The sequence below is a fragment of the Rhyacophila brunnea genome, unplaced genomic scaffold, assembly GCF_057557595.1.
Source record: "Rhyacophila brunnea isolate RB1 unplaced genomic scaffold, BYU_Rbru_1.0 scaffold_5, whole genome shotgun sequence".
NCBI classification, from domain to species: Eukaryota; Metazoa; Arthropoda; class Insecta; order Trichoptera; family Rhyacophilidae; genus Rhyacophila; species Rhyacophila brunnea.
Window position 1 is genome coordinate 3,107,274 of NW_028233170.1, and position 18,068 is coordinate 3,125,341.

At 33.9% G+C, this 18,068-nt stretch overlaps 1 protein-coding gene across 1 annotated transcript; it reads left to right on the top strand.

The window, feature by feature from the left end:
- The first annotated feature begins 2,768 nt into the window (after positions 1-2,768).
- LOC147065904 (vitellogenic carboxypeptidase-like) lies at positions 2,769-17,557 on the top strand. Its single transcript, XM_085955544.1, has 7 exons — positions 2,769-3,220; positions 6,025-6,137; positions 7,859-8,029; positions 10,073-10,240; positions 11,858-12,120; positions 14,289-14,417; positions 16,352-17,557. Exons 1-7 carry the CDS (start codon positions 2,833-2,835, stop codon positions 16,554-16,556), a joined length of 1,437 nt encoding a protein of 478 aa, XP_085811670.1. The 5' UTR covers positions 2,769-2,832; the 3' UTR covers positions 16,557-17,557.
- Positions 17,558-18,068: the final 511 nt, after the last annotated feature.

Here is an 18,068-nt window from a genome sequence, read left to right on the forward strand (position 1 = left end):
CCGAGAGTGCATTCACACATGCACGCACAAGTGACGCGGTCGTATGGAGCGCACGCATACATCGAACCGTTATGAGATCCACATTTGATTTGACAGTTCATCGATGCGTACCTATTGGCTTTGCATGCGCGTATCAGTCACATTTTTTCAGTTTCTTTCTTCATAAATTAATAATATATACACCCATATTTTAAAACAGTTTGATAATCTATACAAAACCTCTATATATTATATAATATAAGCTCTACAAAATCCATTTTGACGTTTCTTATATTGCGTCCGCCATTTTTCGATGCGGACGCATATCTTCAGTGCGCGCGCATTGCCTCCGATCTATATCACGCCATGCGCGCTCAAACATACTGGCCGGTAATAATTTGGATCATGCGCGAGCAAACCAACAATTGCCCGAATGCTACCGGCCGGTTATGTAATCGTCCATGCGCGGTAGGCCTAAGAGTATATCGCAAACCAGCTAACTGCACTTTTGACCAAAAATGAGATTTTGGTGGCATTATGTAATAAAGCACTTTTTCTATGCTCAGACAAAATTTTAACCTCCCAAATCTATAAATAAATGCGTTATCGTTCTTCACACACAACAGCCAACTGCAGGTGCCAAATTTCAAATATTGTAAATCGAACAATTCCGTTTTTGTAAATATAAATTTTCTTTAAGTATATATAAAAAGGAAGCTAAAATACTGTCCAACAAGAAAATTTAGGCACAAGCTGGAAGGCGCTGTCGTCGACTAAATGGGAGGAGCTTTAAGTTTTAGCGCGTAGCCAAGAAGATGTTGTTCGACAGTAGTATATTAATTCATAGTGCAGCTTATTTGTAAAAAAAATCCAAGTGTATTTTTGAAATTGTTAAATTCCGTTCGATAGTTAAATGATTCAGCTTTTTTCCCTTCCTGAACAATTTCACCCAAATGGAGTTTGCAGATTAATACTTTGGACTATTTTTCTACAATCTGACCTTTGGACGCTAAAGACGCACCCGGCGCGTAATGGCCAGGCGGCCGATCGATGTAATTAACGTACATTTTAAAGGTGCTAATTAAAAATCATTATCTAGTCAGCAGCGAATGAGTAACTCATATGTAACTCATATATGTAACTCATATACTCGTGTAACATATGTAACTTATATATGAATGTGAATATTTGACAAATTCGAATTCGTATACGTTTGAAGCACAGAACAATTATTATTTCTGAGTTTGCCTGGTTTGAAACGTACAATATTCTGACAGTTCGTTATCCTATTGGGGCCATTCATTGATTGGCCTCCAGCCAATGAGATTTTACATCGCTGCGATACAGGTAACCTCAAACTAAACGTGAACTCTATCCGATTTTCTTTTTTAAGGGCGTCTCTATGAGCATAACGAAAAAATCAAAACTTATTAAAAAAAACATTAATTAGGTTCTTATGAGAAATGAATTCAATATACCTACAAGAAATGAAAATATAAATTATATTAAATTCTACAGGTTTTTTAAAAAAGGTTTTGTCGATAGCAATTTCGGTTGTCGAGACCAGCTTTTTTATTATTAATAATATTTTAGATAGTCTTGATAATGGTGTTACAACCGAAATAGCTATAGACAAAACCTTTTTTAAAAAAACCTGTAGAATTTAATAGTATTTATATTTTCATTTCTTGTAAAATGAAATTCTACCAAGTAAATGCTAACTCAATTAATGAATTCAATATAATTGAAACATTACTGTCGAATAACATATAATTCGGTATCGAAGTTTTTCAACCATCTGCAATGGTACACAATGTTTTCGGGCATAATGCATTCCTATAATTAATTCAGTGGATACAGCGATAGGCGTGATGTATCTTTTATACCATGCTCGATGTGAAGAATATCATATGGGCCTCCGCAAGAGGGAGGTTTAATTTAACGGATTTTTGTTTTTACGGGAAATGGATATTAGCCACTTGATCTACCTATTAGAATCCAAACACGTGTGAATTTGCCAGACCCGGGATTCTAACCCGTTCAGCCATCGTGGGAGTAATTTTAATTCAGTCAACAATAATAAAAAAAAAAATCCTGCGCATGAAAAAAGAAGGATTTTTCCATATTCGTTGTGAAATAGTTCCACTATATATGCAAAATTTTACAATTTCAATTACAATTTATTGCTTAAAATATTGAGGACATTACAAATTATAAGTTTAAGACATTCACAATATGACATTAAACATTATTATAAAGGAAAAAAGTAATAAAAACGATAAAAATGAAAATATAAAAAGAGAACATAAGCAGTGAAAATACAATTATACATCTATAAGTACACAGGGTTTGCTAAGGAGACCCTATTTTAAGAATTTATAAAATAGCGTCCACCCAAAGTCACCTCACGCAAGTGGAATATATCAACACCAGTAGCAATTTGGTTGAACATAGTTATCACCCTCCCAATTGGTATTACCAGTTGCAGGTTGGTTCTGCACCTTGGGAGAATAAACAACTGATGCTCTCTATTTATAAGATAATTATCAGGGACACACAGGTCAACACTGCCCAGGATGGAATATGTGGTATTCTCTGCATAATGTACAATCTAAGGTACGAACGTAGAATATCATAAACCTAGTAGATGCATGATCATTGGCATTTGCAGTATTCCAACCCTGAACGGAATTGATTACTGCAAAGATCAAATCATTGCAATTTCAATTAAGTGTCATCAAAAATAGCAATGTACTGCCGCGCAGCAATAAATTGTCCTGCAGAAATTCTTTAATTCAATCTGTTGCATGAGTACTTGCATTCACGGTGCACCACGGTCACTTCGGCTCTAAAATGCACCACATAAACGTCTGTGGAAAATTAAAGATATTATTAACAATTAGTTTATTACAAAGCTTTGTTGTAAATATCAAATGCGAGGCAAATAATAAGCGCATAAATCTATCTGATTATATTCAAAATGGAGAATTAGGCGTCGCCAGGAGTTTGTCCGAGGTGAACGCGACCTATATGCTGGACGTGAAGAGTTACGCGGGGCATATATCAGTGCAACAACGCGAGGCGAAGGTGAATCTGTGGTTTTGGTATTTCCCCGTAGAGGGAAACGCCGTGAAGGATGCTCCCTTGATGATATGGCTCCAAGGGGGACCGTCGATTTCTTCGCTCATGAGCTTATTCGGAGGCGTTGGGCCGTTCAACTACAAAGATGGAAACTTGACAAGTAAGCTTTATTACAAGATTTTATTATTTTAAAAGCCCGTCGTATGATAATGCTCTTTTCACAGTATACGGTTTTAAACGTACGGAAAAAAATCGAACTTCGAGATTCTTTGTGTCGTGAAGAAGAGCATGGCCCTTTTAACATAACACGGTGACGGTTAAAAACCGAAACGACGCCGTACTCCAACCTTCGCACTGGATAAGCCAATTCCTCACCGGCCATGGCAATTTTGCCGCCAAACTCCATGAGTTTGACTTGATAGTAGATGGGACGGATTGTACCTGCGGGCATGAACCACCAAGACGTTGAACACGTCCTCTGGGATTGTCCGCTTATGGAAACTGAACGAGCGGAGCTGTTTGCCACGGTCCGTCCTCACACGGGCCCAATTGGCCACGCAGATTTGATAGCATTTGAGGCCAACTTTGCGGCATTCGAGAAATTTGCAGCGTCGTATGGGGAGCGGGATAGCCCCGACTCCTCTATAGACTCATCCATTTCAACTCGTGACACTCAGTATGCGGATACATAGGGCGCTTAACGTCAGCGGACAGCAGAGCCAGTCCAAAAAGATTTTTTTTCTTCCTTTTTTAACTTTCTTCTTTAAGCACTACGGTGTATGGTTGTAGCAACAGTCCCGTGCGGCTCCGTTTCGGGACGAAATAAGCACTTAAAATCACTTCTTTCAGACACGTTTATAGCGTCATGGAAGGCGGCCGTGCATATCCACGGCTGTACATACATGACGGGTGGTGGTGGGAAAACAAAGTAGTCGTCCATTTCCACTGTTTACACGGCGCCCGGATGGCCACCGGTGACTCAGTGGTGTACGTGACCTAATGCACGCTTTCACATTAGATGGTTTTAAATCGACAACACTCTACCACAAACCGAGCTTGTGGTGGAAAAAAAAGCGTGCATAAACCGTATAGTGTGAAAAGAGAGTAAACTTGTTGCCGATTCGGATTTTTACCGTTCGATTTTTTTTTCCATACGGTTTTAGCCGTATAGTGTGAAATAAGGGTAACAGTGATAATCTGCCGTTGATCTCATGTTTAAATCCTGCCTCTGACATAATCACAGGCAAATATCAGATATTTTCCCACAATGGGATCAGATTTCAAGCCACAAGGTCAAAAATTAATAATTTTTGGGTATCTTTGCGAGCTCAGTCTATATAATATGTAGACTTTGTAAGAACTACATAATATGTCATTATAAACTGTCACATATTGTCTTTTTTTAATTTAAGAAATTAACATTTAATGACCATATTATAAAATAATTACAAGATAAAAAGAACTTTTTATATACAACGTTTTTAAATTTTCTGTTGAATCATATAAACTTGACTTGACTAGCTTAAACGATCAAAAACTTTGTACTTGATAGAAATACTGAATAATGAAATGTCATTTCATATTGATTTCCATAGTAACGCACGTATACATTATTTAATAATTTAGTTGCTAGGACCCCCTAGCAACCAATAATGGTATCGAAATAACTTTTCATACAAAACAGAATTAACTAAAAATAAATTCAATTCTACTTAAAGATGGCTAAAAGTATTAAAAAATGCATTGGCATCGTGTTCTGATGTATTCTAAACGTTTCAAATGTCTAGCTTGTTGGGAAGTTAGTTAAAAATCGATTGTAAGATTTGTACCGGACAAACAACCACCGGACAAATAAGAATACGACCTAATAAAAACGTTGTAATTTATTAATAAGTTCCATAAAAACTTCTTGTTCTAAACGTCATCATATTAAAATTTAATCATATTTGGTATACATCAGATGTCAGCAGTTATAGCACTTTTTTCAAAATATTATTTTGTCAACACACCCATATATCACCAAATGAACAGATTATAATTATTCAAATATAATATTCGGATAATTATTCAACGGAGTCTGTAATATTTGAGAAAATGCAAAATTTTGCTTTCCGTATTTGATTGATATATCATATAGTGTATTATATTATGACATATATATTGTATGTTATCTGAAGGTCCATTCATTTATATAAAAAAATGTACATATTAAAATTAATCTATGAATTACTACTGTAAATATATATGGTTTGATAATGGGACGTGATTTAATATATTATAAATATCCAATTGCCGACTGACTACGGGTGAAAAAACATGTGAAATTATTATAAATCATATATTGCAATAACAATAAATTATGATGTTATTTAATTACTTAAAATATTTATATATTATAGCACGTGTCATTGCTGGTCTCCAAAGGCGTTGAAGAGCAATGGAGGTAAACCAGACATCGCGTAACCCGACAAGAAATATAGTCATGTTAAACCTTCTACGTTAATTATTAATACATTTTGTTTCCACTTTCAATACCGAATATATCGGTATAATCTGATTTTTAAAACGGGTATTTCGGTATGGAAAAATACTGGGATACCGGTTTTAAAATATCGGTATTGCAAACCCTACTGGTATATAAAACACAAAGAGATTGAACTTTGAAAGGTAACGCCCGGAGAGCTAAACCCGATTTCTAAGAGTGCAATGAATGATATCAATTGGAATTTAAATTCAACGTCTGATATTATTGAACCAACTCATCGATGCAGTTTGTGAGTGAAAGGCTGACGCATCCAACTAATCCGAGAGAGAAGGATGCTATAAATAAATTGATAATTTAAATAATTGTACGTAATTAAATTTTCCTTTAGCGATGCCTAAAAGGTTATCTACTAAATATAATTCTGGTAATATGTTTTATTATTTTTATTAATATTTTAAAATGTCAACATCTCTTTACAGAAAACCCGTTTTCTTGGCACAAAAATCACTCGATTCTTTTTATTGATAATCCTGTTGGATCTGGATTCAGTTACACAAACAGTGATGATGGATATTCAACGAATCTTGATGAGGTAAAAATACAAAATATATTTTATTATTTCACTTCAAACAGTCACGCATTTTATTCATATTGTTTCTCTTGTAATAGTAAATAACTAAATAGGGGAAATTGCATAGACGAGTCAACAGTACGCTAAAATCCAAAAGGGTGGTAGGGATGCAATGGGACAATGATTGCAGTTCGAGACCTCTATTGTAGAACCAACATAAGTCATAAGATGTTTGTTCGTATAACAATAATCGCACTTAAATGAGTTTTCTCCTGTATATGTCGTTTTATGTGTTTTACCTTCTGCTTATATACTTATGAACAATCATCGCATTTATGTGTATGACATAAACGCTACATTGAATATTACAAATTAAATATTTGTCCACTGACCATGACGAAATATAATGGGGATTATTATAGAATGGTAACACGTTAAATAAAAAAATGGTCCACTCTCTTAAGAGCCCATATCATAACTTTTTTTATATATCTATATATAAATAACCATGCCCTTGATTTTTTGTGCAAGGTGGTTGGGAGGGTTAGTTGCATTGATGTGTAGTTAATTATGTTCCTCCATGTATATCTTTAATTTTCTTAATGGCCAGAATTAAATATTTTGTGTAGTGTTCTTGTGTTGTTTTATTGTTTAGTAATTCGTAAGGTTTTTGGAGGTCAATTTGATGGTTATGCTGTCTATATAGAGTCCTGAGAGTCCATCGCTTCTTTTCTAGTATAGGGCAGTCGTTGATGATATGCCACACAGTTTGAGATGTGTAACCGTCACATGGACAACAGTCATCGTCCCTTAATTTAAATCTTTTTAGATAGGCTCGCACTGCTCCGTGGCCTGTTAGTATCTGTGTGAGTTCGTGTGATATTTTTATGTTCCTGACAAGAATTATGGGAGGGTTTATGTGTGGAATAAATTTCTGCGTTAATTAACATAATACCCGTTTACACGTGCATGGATGTACTGTGCACAGTAAGAAAATGTATGGGGAAACATATTGTATTATCGTGCAGTTGGCAAGATTGCGTGCATAAATCGAACAAGATTGGAAGATTCCGAATTTCCAATGCGACAGTAAGATTATTTTCGATCTGCGCATACGCAGTAGAGCGATCATAGCGAACCTGCCGGCAAAAAAATGAACTACTCATTTTGAGATCCGATTTTCAATACGACCTGTCAGAGTAGTATAAAATGACAACCTCGCGTCTCGCTTACTCTTGTAGAATGAGATTGGAGAGACATTCAGCACTTTTACGTGTAAACAGTTATTGTCATGACAGTTTAAAATAAGCACAATTGCCGACAGTAATTCCATGCATGTGTACAGGCGCTATAAGTATTAGCATAACTATTGTGACACGAGTCATTAATCTATTTTTATACTTCTGCAATTTTCTATAGATTTACTTTTGTCATCATACAACTACAAAATGCCTGATTTGGCTTTATTATGTCCTTTGAACATCGAAGGCGATTGAATTTGGAAGCCATTTTGAAAATGGTATTTGAATTATAATATTATTTATATGTGGTAATAATATTATCCTATGTTGAATAAATTATATCAATATGAGTGTCAAGGAATAAATACAAATTTATGTTGATGATTTCACAAAAAATAACAACAATAATTCAGTCATAATATAACTAATAATAGGTATGGGACATGTGTTAATATTACGATGTGAAGGACACAGTTAGAATACATTTTCTTATATTTTCAGGTGTCCACAAATCTTTACGGATTTTTACTGCAGTTCTTTCAACTGTACCCCGAATTAATAGAAGTCCCACTGTTTATGGCCGGGCAGTCGTACGCCGGGAAATTTATCCCAGCACTGGCGCATCGTATACACACTGAGAATCTGTCATCGAAAATCAAGATGAATCTAAAGGTGGATAATACAATTATCTTATAAAATACTGTCGCTTACATTTCCTTTATTATCATGCATTATTTAAATATGACATGTTGCTTTTGATTGGTTGTTTTTTGGACTATAATTAGAAGGTTTTTTTTCTATTTCAGATCGTTTTTAGAATGCTTGATAGCCATACAAATATATTCCATAATTTATTATGACGAATTAACAATAATTGCCATCTTTGGCAGTTTTTTGACGTTTTGTTTACGAGGTTTTGTGTATATATTACTCTAAATGGATTCGATGTGTTTGGCTAAACATGTATTGATACGTTCTGCTCTTCCACGAGAAATTAAAGCTATATTTGCAGTATAATGTGAATGCTTTCACTACGGTACAATTTGAACATACAATATGTTGTATAAAAATGTAATTTCATTCAAATAGTAAATTATGTTCTTTTATTGCAGCTATTACCAAAAGAAAAACCGAAACATGCTTTTTATTACGAACGGATGTTATCGCACCTTTTCACTGCCAGCCAAATTTTACTACATGGATACTTCTAGGCCAGCTATTTTTGGAATAAAATAAATCACGTAAAAATTAAATACGAATAGAATGATAAAAACTGTGAAACTATTTCTTCGTCAATATTTTCACACTAAAATAATAAATATTGTTTTGAAAATTAACTACTACTATAAACTTTACTATGGCATTGATAAAATCTCGCGAGTTAATTCGCTTATGGCCTGATGGTATATAAAAAATTTGGTGAATAAGCTCACTCGTGGTACTTAAGGAGTTACATTTAAAACACAACGTACACCAAACTTGCTTGAATTGTACCAGAAATAAAACATTCACATTATAATGAAAGTATAACTGAGTCGCCTAGAGCAGTGGTCCCTAACCCCTGATCCGTGGATCAAATGATACCCGGCCGCCTAAGGAACATTAAAATATATACATTTTATTTACTGTGGTCTATTTCTCCCGGGTTTGTGCGACTTTTCATGGACGAGACCAGGGGCTGAGAGATGTCACCTAAAGCCGCACCATTACGCGCAAAACAATCTAAAATAAATAAACAATCAACGTCCCCCCCTCAGCGAGCCGCGGTAAAATTATCAAACGTTGACCGGTCCGCGGCGATAAAATGGTTGGGGACCACTGAGTATTATTCAAAAAATGGGCAAGATTAACACATTTGAAGATGATTTTTAACAAGATGATTGATAACAAAAATACTTTATGCAGTCATCAAATGTTTAAAATAAATATAAAAGATAATAAGGCTTCAAAATTATATAAATAGATTTTCTACAACGTTTAAGGAGTGTCCAGGATTATAGTTTGAAAATACAATAAAAACTCAATTTTGACCAACGACGAGCATGTCCCCCCTTAAACCATGTGAAAATCATTGACAAAGTTGACAGTTTGTGTCAAAACTCACATTTTTCAATGAATAATAACCTAACCTAACCAAACAGAGAGCTCTATTTTTCATAGTTTTCTGTGTGTCTGAAGCCTTATGAATATTATAGGTATATATTTAAAAAAAATGTAAATCGACTCACTCACTCATTAATATTCAAGAGAGTTCAATACTTTTCTTCTAATTACAAAAAACAGTGCTCTGGTGGGTTTTTGCGATTATCACAAAACTCGATTTTTGGAAAATATGAGTTATGACTCTAGGCAACTCAACTTCTATGTTATCTTTTATAGTATAGTGAAAATGAAGTTTGTGAAAGAGCAAATACAACTGCCAAAGATTCGTTATACACAATATTTCAATGCGCCAAATTTCAAAATATTATAATTTTATGTGACCAAAAATATTTTTTGGTCACACAAACTACTTAATAAAATTTCAGAATTCACATCATGTAATTATAGGCAGTAATACTAAAGTTTACAATCTCTCCTCTAGTATTTATAGTCCAAGCTATTTGGCTTCAGCGTTTTTACACGCGTGGTAAATATTTGGAAAAATTCTTGTCATACTGTATATTATTACTGAAGTCAATATATACGTTAATGTTGATGATTCTTTTGTGACAGGGTATGGCAATTGGCAACGGTTGGATCGATCCACCAAACCTGATTGGGCTGAGTTCTCCTGCTCACACAGTGGGGTTGATTGATTACAACATGATGGTGGAATTAGAGACAACCGAAATGATGCTGCGAAATGCGACCAAGGAAGGAAACTGGAAAGAGGCTAATAAGGTAATATTATTGTAATAGTATTAGCTGTCACTTTTTAATGAAATGTATGTGAATGTAGTACATACTGACACCTCCAAAAGTGTCATTAAAATTGTCCTCCAGAATCCTAAAGAAGCCGGAATTATTATCAAAATAATTACAAGATAAAAGAACTTTTTATATACTTACAACGTTTTTAAATTTTCTGTTGAATCATATAAACTTGACTTGACTAGCTTAAATGATCAAAAAAAATTGTACTTGTCATATTGATTTCCATAGTAACGCACGTATATATTAATAATTTAGTTGCTAGGACCCCAGATCCTAGCAACCAATAATGGTGTCGAAATAACTTTTCATACAAAACAGAATTAACTGAAAATGAATTCAATTCTACCTAAATATGGCTAAAAGTATTATAAGAATGCATTGGCATCGTGTTCTGATATATTCTAAAAGTTTCAAATATTTAGCTAGTCGGGAAGTTAGTTAAAAATCGATTGCAATATTTGTACTGGATAAACAACCACCAGAAAAACAAGAATACGACCTAATAAAATACACCACTTCTGTGCAAAATCCGTTGTCAATCATGAATCAATGCGTCACCGAATAAGAGAAGCAGGCGATAAATTCATGCAGAAAATTCATACATCATCAACGGGGTAAAAGCTACCACCCCCCTCTTCGGAGATGGTACTAGTTAATCCAAAAAATATTAACGATCTTCAAAACAACATTTATTACAATCGAAAAATTTGCAGCGTCGTATAGGGAGCGGGATAGTCTTGAGCCTTATGTAGACTAATCCATTCCGACTCGAGACTCAGTATGCGGATACACAGGTCGCCTAATGTCAACGGACAGCAGAGTCAGTCCAAAACATTTTTTTCTTCTTTCCTTACTTTTTTAAGCACTATGGTGCATGGTTGTAGCATCAGTCCCGTGCGGCTTCGGTTTGGAACGGAATGAGCACTTCAAATCACTTCTTTCAGACACGTTTATAACGTCATGGAAAGCGGCCGTGCATACATGGCAGGTGGCGGTGAGAACCTAGGTAGTTTCTCGGAGTTTATATTGGCTCAATGGCACGTTACCGGCCAGCTAGTCAACGATGACTGAGAGAAAATTAATATTACACGAAACGTACAAAATGGCACATCGCACCCACGGGGGCTGATAGGGCTCTAGCCTGGGGGCCACCGCGTGGCGCGTCTACCTTATAAGTGAGATAAACACACATCACAAATTTGCTCGAACAGTCGCCCGCGGCGCTATTTTACTTTAAGAATATTAATATTTTAAAATATGTGATTCCGTGATGAAAATTTTGATTATTGTGTGCTTATATTCGAACACTTCATAAATGAAGTGGATTTATTGAAAAATAGAAAAAATGTTTTAAAATACACTGAATACCCTTAACATTAACTAGACCATTATTTTGGAAAACGTTTCTGTAGGTGTAGAATAGAGCGTCACACTGCTTGTAACTCTAGCGATAGGTAGGGGGGCCCGACAATGATCCTCACCTGGGGGCCCGCTTCAGGATGTGGGGTCCATGAACTGGCATACTAAACAACATCCATCTTAAAAAATCTGACCCAAAGTGTATTGTTTGTATTATTATTACAGATGCTGGCAGAAATATTAAATACATTGCAGATTCGGGCTGATGTACCATCTCTCTATAATTATGTGTCAGACCAGGATTGCTACGACACATTGTACACAGAATTCATCAAAATAAACTTAACCAGTAAGTTCTTACACGTGTCCGACATTCAGTACGCGTGGTCAGATGTTAAAACTCGAGAGAAGATTGAACCCGATAAAATGAGCACTGTTGTACCAATGCTGGAGACCCTACTCGAACACTACCCTATACTGTTTTATAAGTAAGATCATTTATTTATATATTTAAATGGTAGCAGTTTGAAATTGAAAAACTGTGGTGTAGACAATATAATTAAAAATCACACCAATGATGATAAAGATAAAGGTGGCCATATTTTAATTAATATAATTAATTATAATTCTAAATACCATGAGGCGGAATTCTTACAGTACAGAATGGCCGTTCCAACTGTCTGAAATTTCAAGGGGTGGAAAAAAATACATGGTGCTATATAGATAACACAAAAACCAATTCTGTTAGTTTCATTATTGCATTAACTAATTTATTTTAACTTATTTCCATTATTAACATTAATTTAAAAACTTATTATGTTTCATTTAAGCAGTTGAATAGACGGTCCATTTGTTTCGATTCATGTAATAAGTTAACCAACTATCTGTGGAAAGTAGACTCGTATGCTTTGATATAATACTACTAGATGAGTAGTTACCATTAGGGATTCCAATCCCGGGATCCAGAGCTATTTTCGATACCTATGAATCCCGGGATTGGTAAACATAATCCCGGGATTTCGGGATTGATTTTTGTCTTGATTGATTGATTGATTGATCAATTTTTATGGAAAATAAAATAAAAGCGAAATATAACAGAAAACATACTTTTGATAAAAAAATAACTACATTAGAAATAAATTGAGTTTGAATGAAGTTTGATTTAAACCCATGTGTAGGTTGCCGATTCATTTTATTTTTTCACATAAATTATTAAAAATGGAAAGATTGGAAAAAAGCAATGCTTTGCACTTTTAACAAAGTAATTCCACCATGATATCATACGTTTTACGGCAGTTTCATATTTGGCTGACTAATTAGATTTATAAAGCGGAAAGGCCATAAGTACGCCATGATTATTTGCTTTACTATTATAAATCTCGCTAATCCATTCATTAAGTCTTTACTATCAGAAACAGCAATCTCCTATTAAATTTACATTATTATTTATATTACAATATTATTTACTCCATTAAACTTGTGTATTTCCAAGATTGAACGTAAACAATAAATGTCTTAAATAGTATAAATTATACTAGATTTATTTTTGAGCGATTTTATCAATGTTATTTGTAAATATAAAAAAAATATATTAACAATTGAAAAAATGCCAATCCCGGGACCAGTCCCGGGATCCCGGGATTGTCAAATTGTAATCCCGAAATCCCGGGATCAGAATTTTGGCTCGGGATTGGATTCCCTAGTTACCATACAAGTAGTGTCCTTTTGAAAATGTACCGCAAAAGAAGATATTACGAATATTTCCTTGTAGGTATAAATGCGTTAAGACCGTTATCAATTGTCATGGATTCCCGAATATCATCCGTATCGTAAGGGCTGTAAAACTTAATGTGCATGGAATAGCAGCTCTAACGGTGTCTGAAAAACACTGTTTATGTCATTCGAAAATAATCAGGAACGAATTGGGAATATTACTTTTCATTTATTATAACTTTAAATATTATGTTAGTAATATTTATTACATTTTCTGTTACACTGTATATAATCCAGTGGCGAATGGTGGAGGTAGGCTGTAAAGATCCACCATAAATGGTGCACACTAAACTTTGTAAGTAATACGTATTTGTTTTCATTGAAATAAGACTACAATTTACAAATTGTGTCGGATAGCTCAATTAGTGTCAAAATTCAATTAAACCTTGAGAAACCAAGCCATAATAGATAATAGTCAAAAAATATTCGTCTATCTATAAAATATCTAAAATTATGCAATTAATAATCATACATAACTTTGAATATTTTTTTTTGTGGATAGAATATTTTTTTTATCTATTATAGTTTGTTTAAGGCAGGGATTCATGGATTAAAAAAATTAAACAATCGAACGAAAACAAATAAGTATGCACAATTTTGTCATATCGCCCAAAGTGTACCAAAACTATGTGGTTTGGTTTAGGCATGGTTAAGTTGATTTTTAAAAACTAACCATGACTATCTGTAGTTCAATAAAAACAAATACGTATGACTAATAAAGTTTAATGTGCACTATTTATGGCGGATCTTAACAGCCTACCTCTACCCTACGCTACTGGTATAATCTTTATATGGATTGTCAGATTAATAACATCAATGTTCTTATGAATGTCGTTTTAGTATGACTATGTATTATGAATTAACCGATTCATTTATTTATTAGCGGGCTCCGTGACATTATGGTGCCTTACGTCAATTTGGAGAATGTCTATCGAAGTCTGAACTGGAGTGGATCTGAGACATATAGAAATGTATCCAGATTACAATTGAAAATAAATCGTCAACTGATCGGGTAAGCAGAAATTTTGAATAACTTACTATTGTTATGGATTTAATCATACGATGACTTATTTCGCAAAATTATGGCCTGCTTCTATTATATGTTATACATATTATAGGTGTAATGAATAGTATTTAACAATTTTGTAATTAACAGCCAACCGATTGAACGCGTAACCCAGAGGTAGTCAACCTTTTTATACCTACCGCCCACTTTTGTATCTCTGTTAGTAGTAAAATTTTCTAACCGCCCACCGGTTTTACAGTAATGTAGCTTTATAAAGTAGGCAAGTAACTTTATTATATATAACTGTTGTAATTATATTTATAAAACAGAGTTACAGCAATAAAAGTTAAAGTATATAATAATAATTACTTACCAAATACTTTATGTCAGACTTTCGTTAAGTTTGACAGAATAAATCTTTATAAAACAGCTTACTGTAGTTAAAATCTATCTTTTTTATTTATACTTTGGATATAAAGTAGCATGACGGCTGATGAAATCACATTTAATTAATTAAATAATTATTAATGAGATCCCAGAGGCTGATGCTGCGAAACTAAATACTGTATATCTCGCTCAATTTTTATGACGAACAAACGAAGGTCTCCTCTTTCGGAAATATTCAGGCGGTTTATTTCTTTAGTCATACTATGATTAACATCACTAAAGCCTGATTCCACAAGATATGAGTTAGGGAAAGGTATCAATAAACTGAATATCATTTTCCACATATTTGGATATAAGAGAGGCATTTTTTTTTATTTTGCCATAGGTTTTCATATCCACCACTATCGAATTTATGTTTACTTTCTTCATCATATCTAATTTTTAAAACCACTACAGCCCACCATGAAAGCTGGAATGCCCATTAGTGGGGGGTAGGGACCGGGTTGACCACCCCTGGCGTAACCCAATATAAAAAATTAATACAAAGATTACGAGTTCCAAAAATCAGGCGGGGATTGTGCTTACCTTAATTTAGCGATTCGTAACCTTTTTGTCAATACCTATTGTATATTATCTTTTAATATTGTTCTTGGGCCGCACATATTATTATGATAAGTGTCGTGGATGAAGACATTGAATCAGCGATTGAACATGTCTGTCAGGACAATGTCGGTATTGGATCCTGAACCGGGCCTCCAGATTAGGATGTTTGGCGAGCCCCACTACCTATTGGTACGGGTAAAGGCAGTATGGTGTACGCGGTAAAATTAAGGTGTATTTTTAGCGACTTGTTGTATTTTTAATAGGTACATCCATTTGAATTATGTAGTTGTTGAGTATCGGCACACAGTTAAAAATCATCGTACAACCAAATATTTTAAATTATTAATATCATTGAAGTAAAATAGCGCCGCAGGCGACTTTTTTCACTATTAAAGCAAATTTGTGATTTGTGTTTATCTCACTAAATCTGATCGACTCGTCACGTCGGGCCCTTCCTGAGCCCGGGCCCCCAAGCTAGAGCCCTGTAAACCCCCCTGTGGGGGCCATGATTATTAGTAAATAAGGTATTTACTAAAGGTATTTTTACAAACACCGTAAATATTCAAAATATTAGAAATTTGTTTTTATACCTACCTGATCTTTTACTTAGGTGGTATAAACTATGGTTTTTGCCTTATTGTATTACCTATATAATTTTGCCATATAAATAAGAATTAATTGCATTCGTTGTCAGTGCGTATTTTCCATTGGTGAGTGCGCAGAGTGTCTGAAGATATCGAAAGGCGAAGCCCGGGTCACAAATATGACTCAAATCAATTATAATTTAAATTCAAATTCCATTAAGTACCCTCGGTCGACAGTATTAATTTTACAACACGAATAATTATTACAGATTTTAAAAAGATTTTTGTTATTTGAAATAACTTAATTAACTCTCAACTTTACCGATGCATAGACAAGTAACTGTATACCGTCATTTCCCCCTGCAGATACACCAAGAGGGCTGGCAATCTCCAAGAGGTCTTACTCCGTGACTCCGGACACTGCGTGGCTTCAGAGCAATCAGAACTACTGATGAAGATAATCACCTCATTCACTCACAACGAAGGCAGATTCAGATACGAAGAAAGTAACTCGACCACCACCAGTACGGCTATACCCGTTACCGAGAAGAAAGATTTTTTTTATTCATAATTTTCTACGACATCTCAGTTTTAATAATAGTAACCCTGAGGTTCTATATAGTTCTAGCAACAAGAATTGCAGAAGTTATACTAAAATAATACATTATTTTACACGTTAGTAAGGTCCGTGTTTGATTTGAGGGATTGCAATACCGTTATTTCAAAACCGGTATTCAATTATTTATCGATACCAAAATACCGGTTTCAAAAATCCAAAATACCGGCATTATCGGTATTAAGAAAGCATGTACGTTTGTGTTTTTCGAAAATGAATTTAATGTTATTTTTTCGTCACTCACTACTACGAGTATATTGCATATTAAATTTAGTGTACTGTAAGTTTTATGTTGCCAAAATACAAATATATTGACTGAAACCAACAGAAGTTAAGTAATATCTCTCAAATATGCTTATAGAATTGTCATGATGAATTATTAACATATTATTTCGAAAAAGAAAACATTCGTGGCAAATGTTTCCAATAAATATTCCATAACTATTGATTCAACGTTGATAGTAAATCCAACAAACATTAAATTTGAGAGAGTTTTTCATGTACCCGGACAGTATTTGTAAAAAATAGCAGTTCTAAAATATTATGATCTATACATATTTATAAAAGTCAACATAATAAATTAATATATGTAGTTACTTTAAATTACTATAATATAGTGTTTCAAATAAATTTTAATATTTATATTTATTGGTAGGTACTTCTTTTTTCCTATAATATGTTTTGACGAATACCGGTATTAATATCGGTATTCAATAAGAAATACCGGTATTGATATATGCATTCGGTATTGCAATCCCTATTTGATTCGTTTGCATGGCGAAATGATAGACAAAAAGAGGAACACAATCCTTGTCCATTCGAATCAAATACATTAATTTTTAATTAATAAAGCATGATTAAATAAAAAATATGTATCTAAATAAAATTGAAATGTGTACTGTCATCTGTAAAATGTTCAAGAAAATACAATAAAACATTTATATTATTATGATCAACACGGACTAATTCTTTTTTAAATCGATAATTTATTGGTTTGCGTCTACAATAATAGTTATTTTTCTTGTATTTATATATAATATAACAATTGTCACGCACTCGTTATCCGGAATATCGTAATCGACGTCGTGCACGATTACTAATCGAAAGGTGTATGGTTCGATCCCGCCAACTGCCGTTTTGTTTTTGTTTAATTTACCTAACGGTGTTTCGTTATATATTAGCGGGACCCACTTTCTCTGGAATTTACTTGTACCGCGAATTACAAATGTTTTACTAAAAAAAACAAATGACACTCAAAATTGCATTGGTAAAAAAGAAAAAAAAAATCACCGTAGTTTTAGAACGGATACAACAGTACAACACATATGGAGTTCTTTTTTTAAAATTTGCTTTCTTATTTTATTACCACGTTTTTCTTAGCTCGTATTCTTGTTTATCCGGTGGTTGTTTATCCAGTACAAATCTCGCAATCGATTTTTAACTAACTTCCCGATTAGCTAGATATTT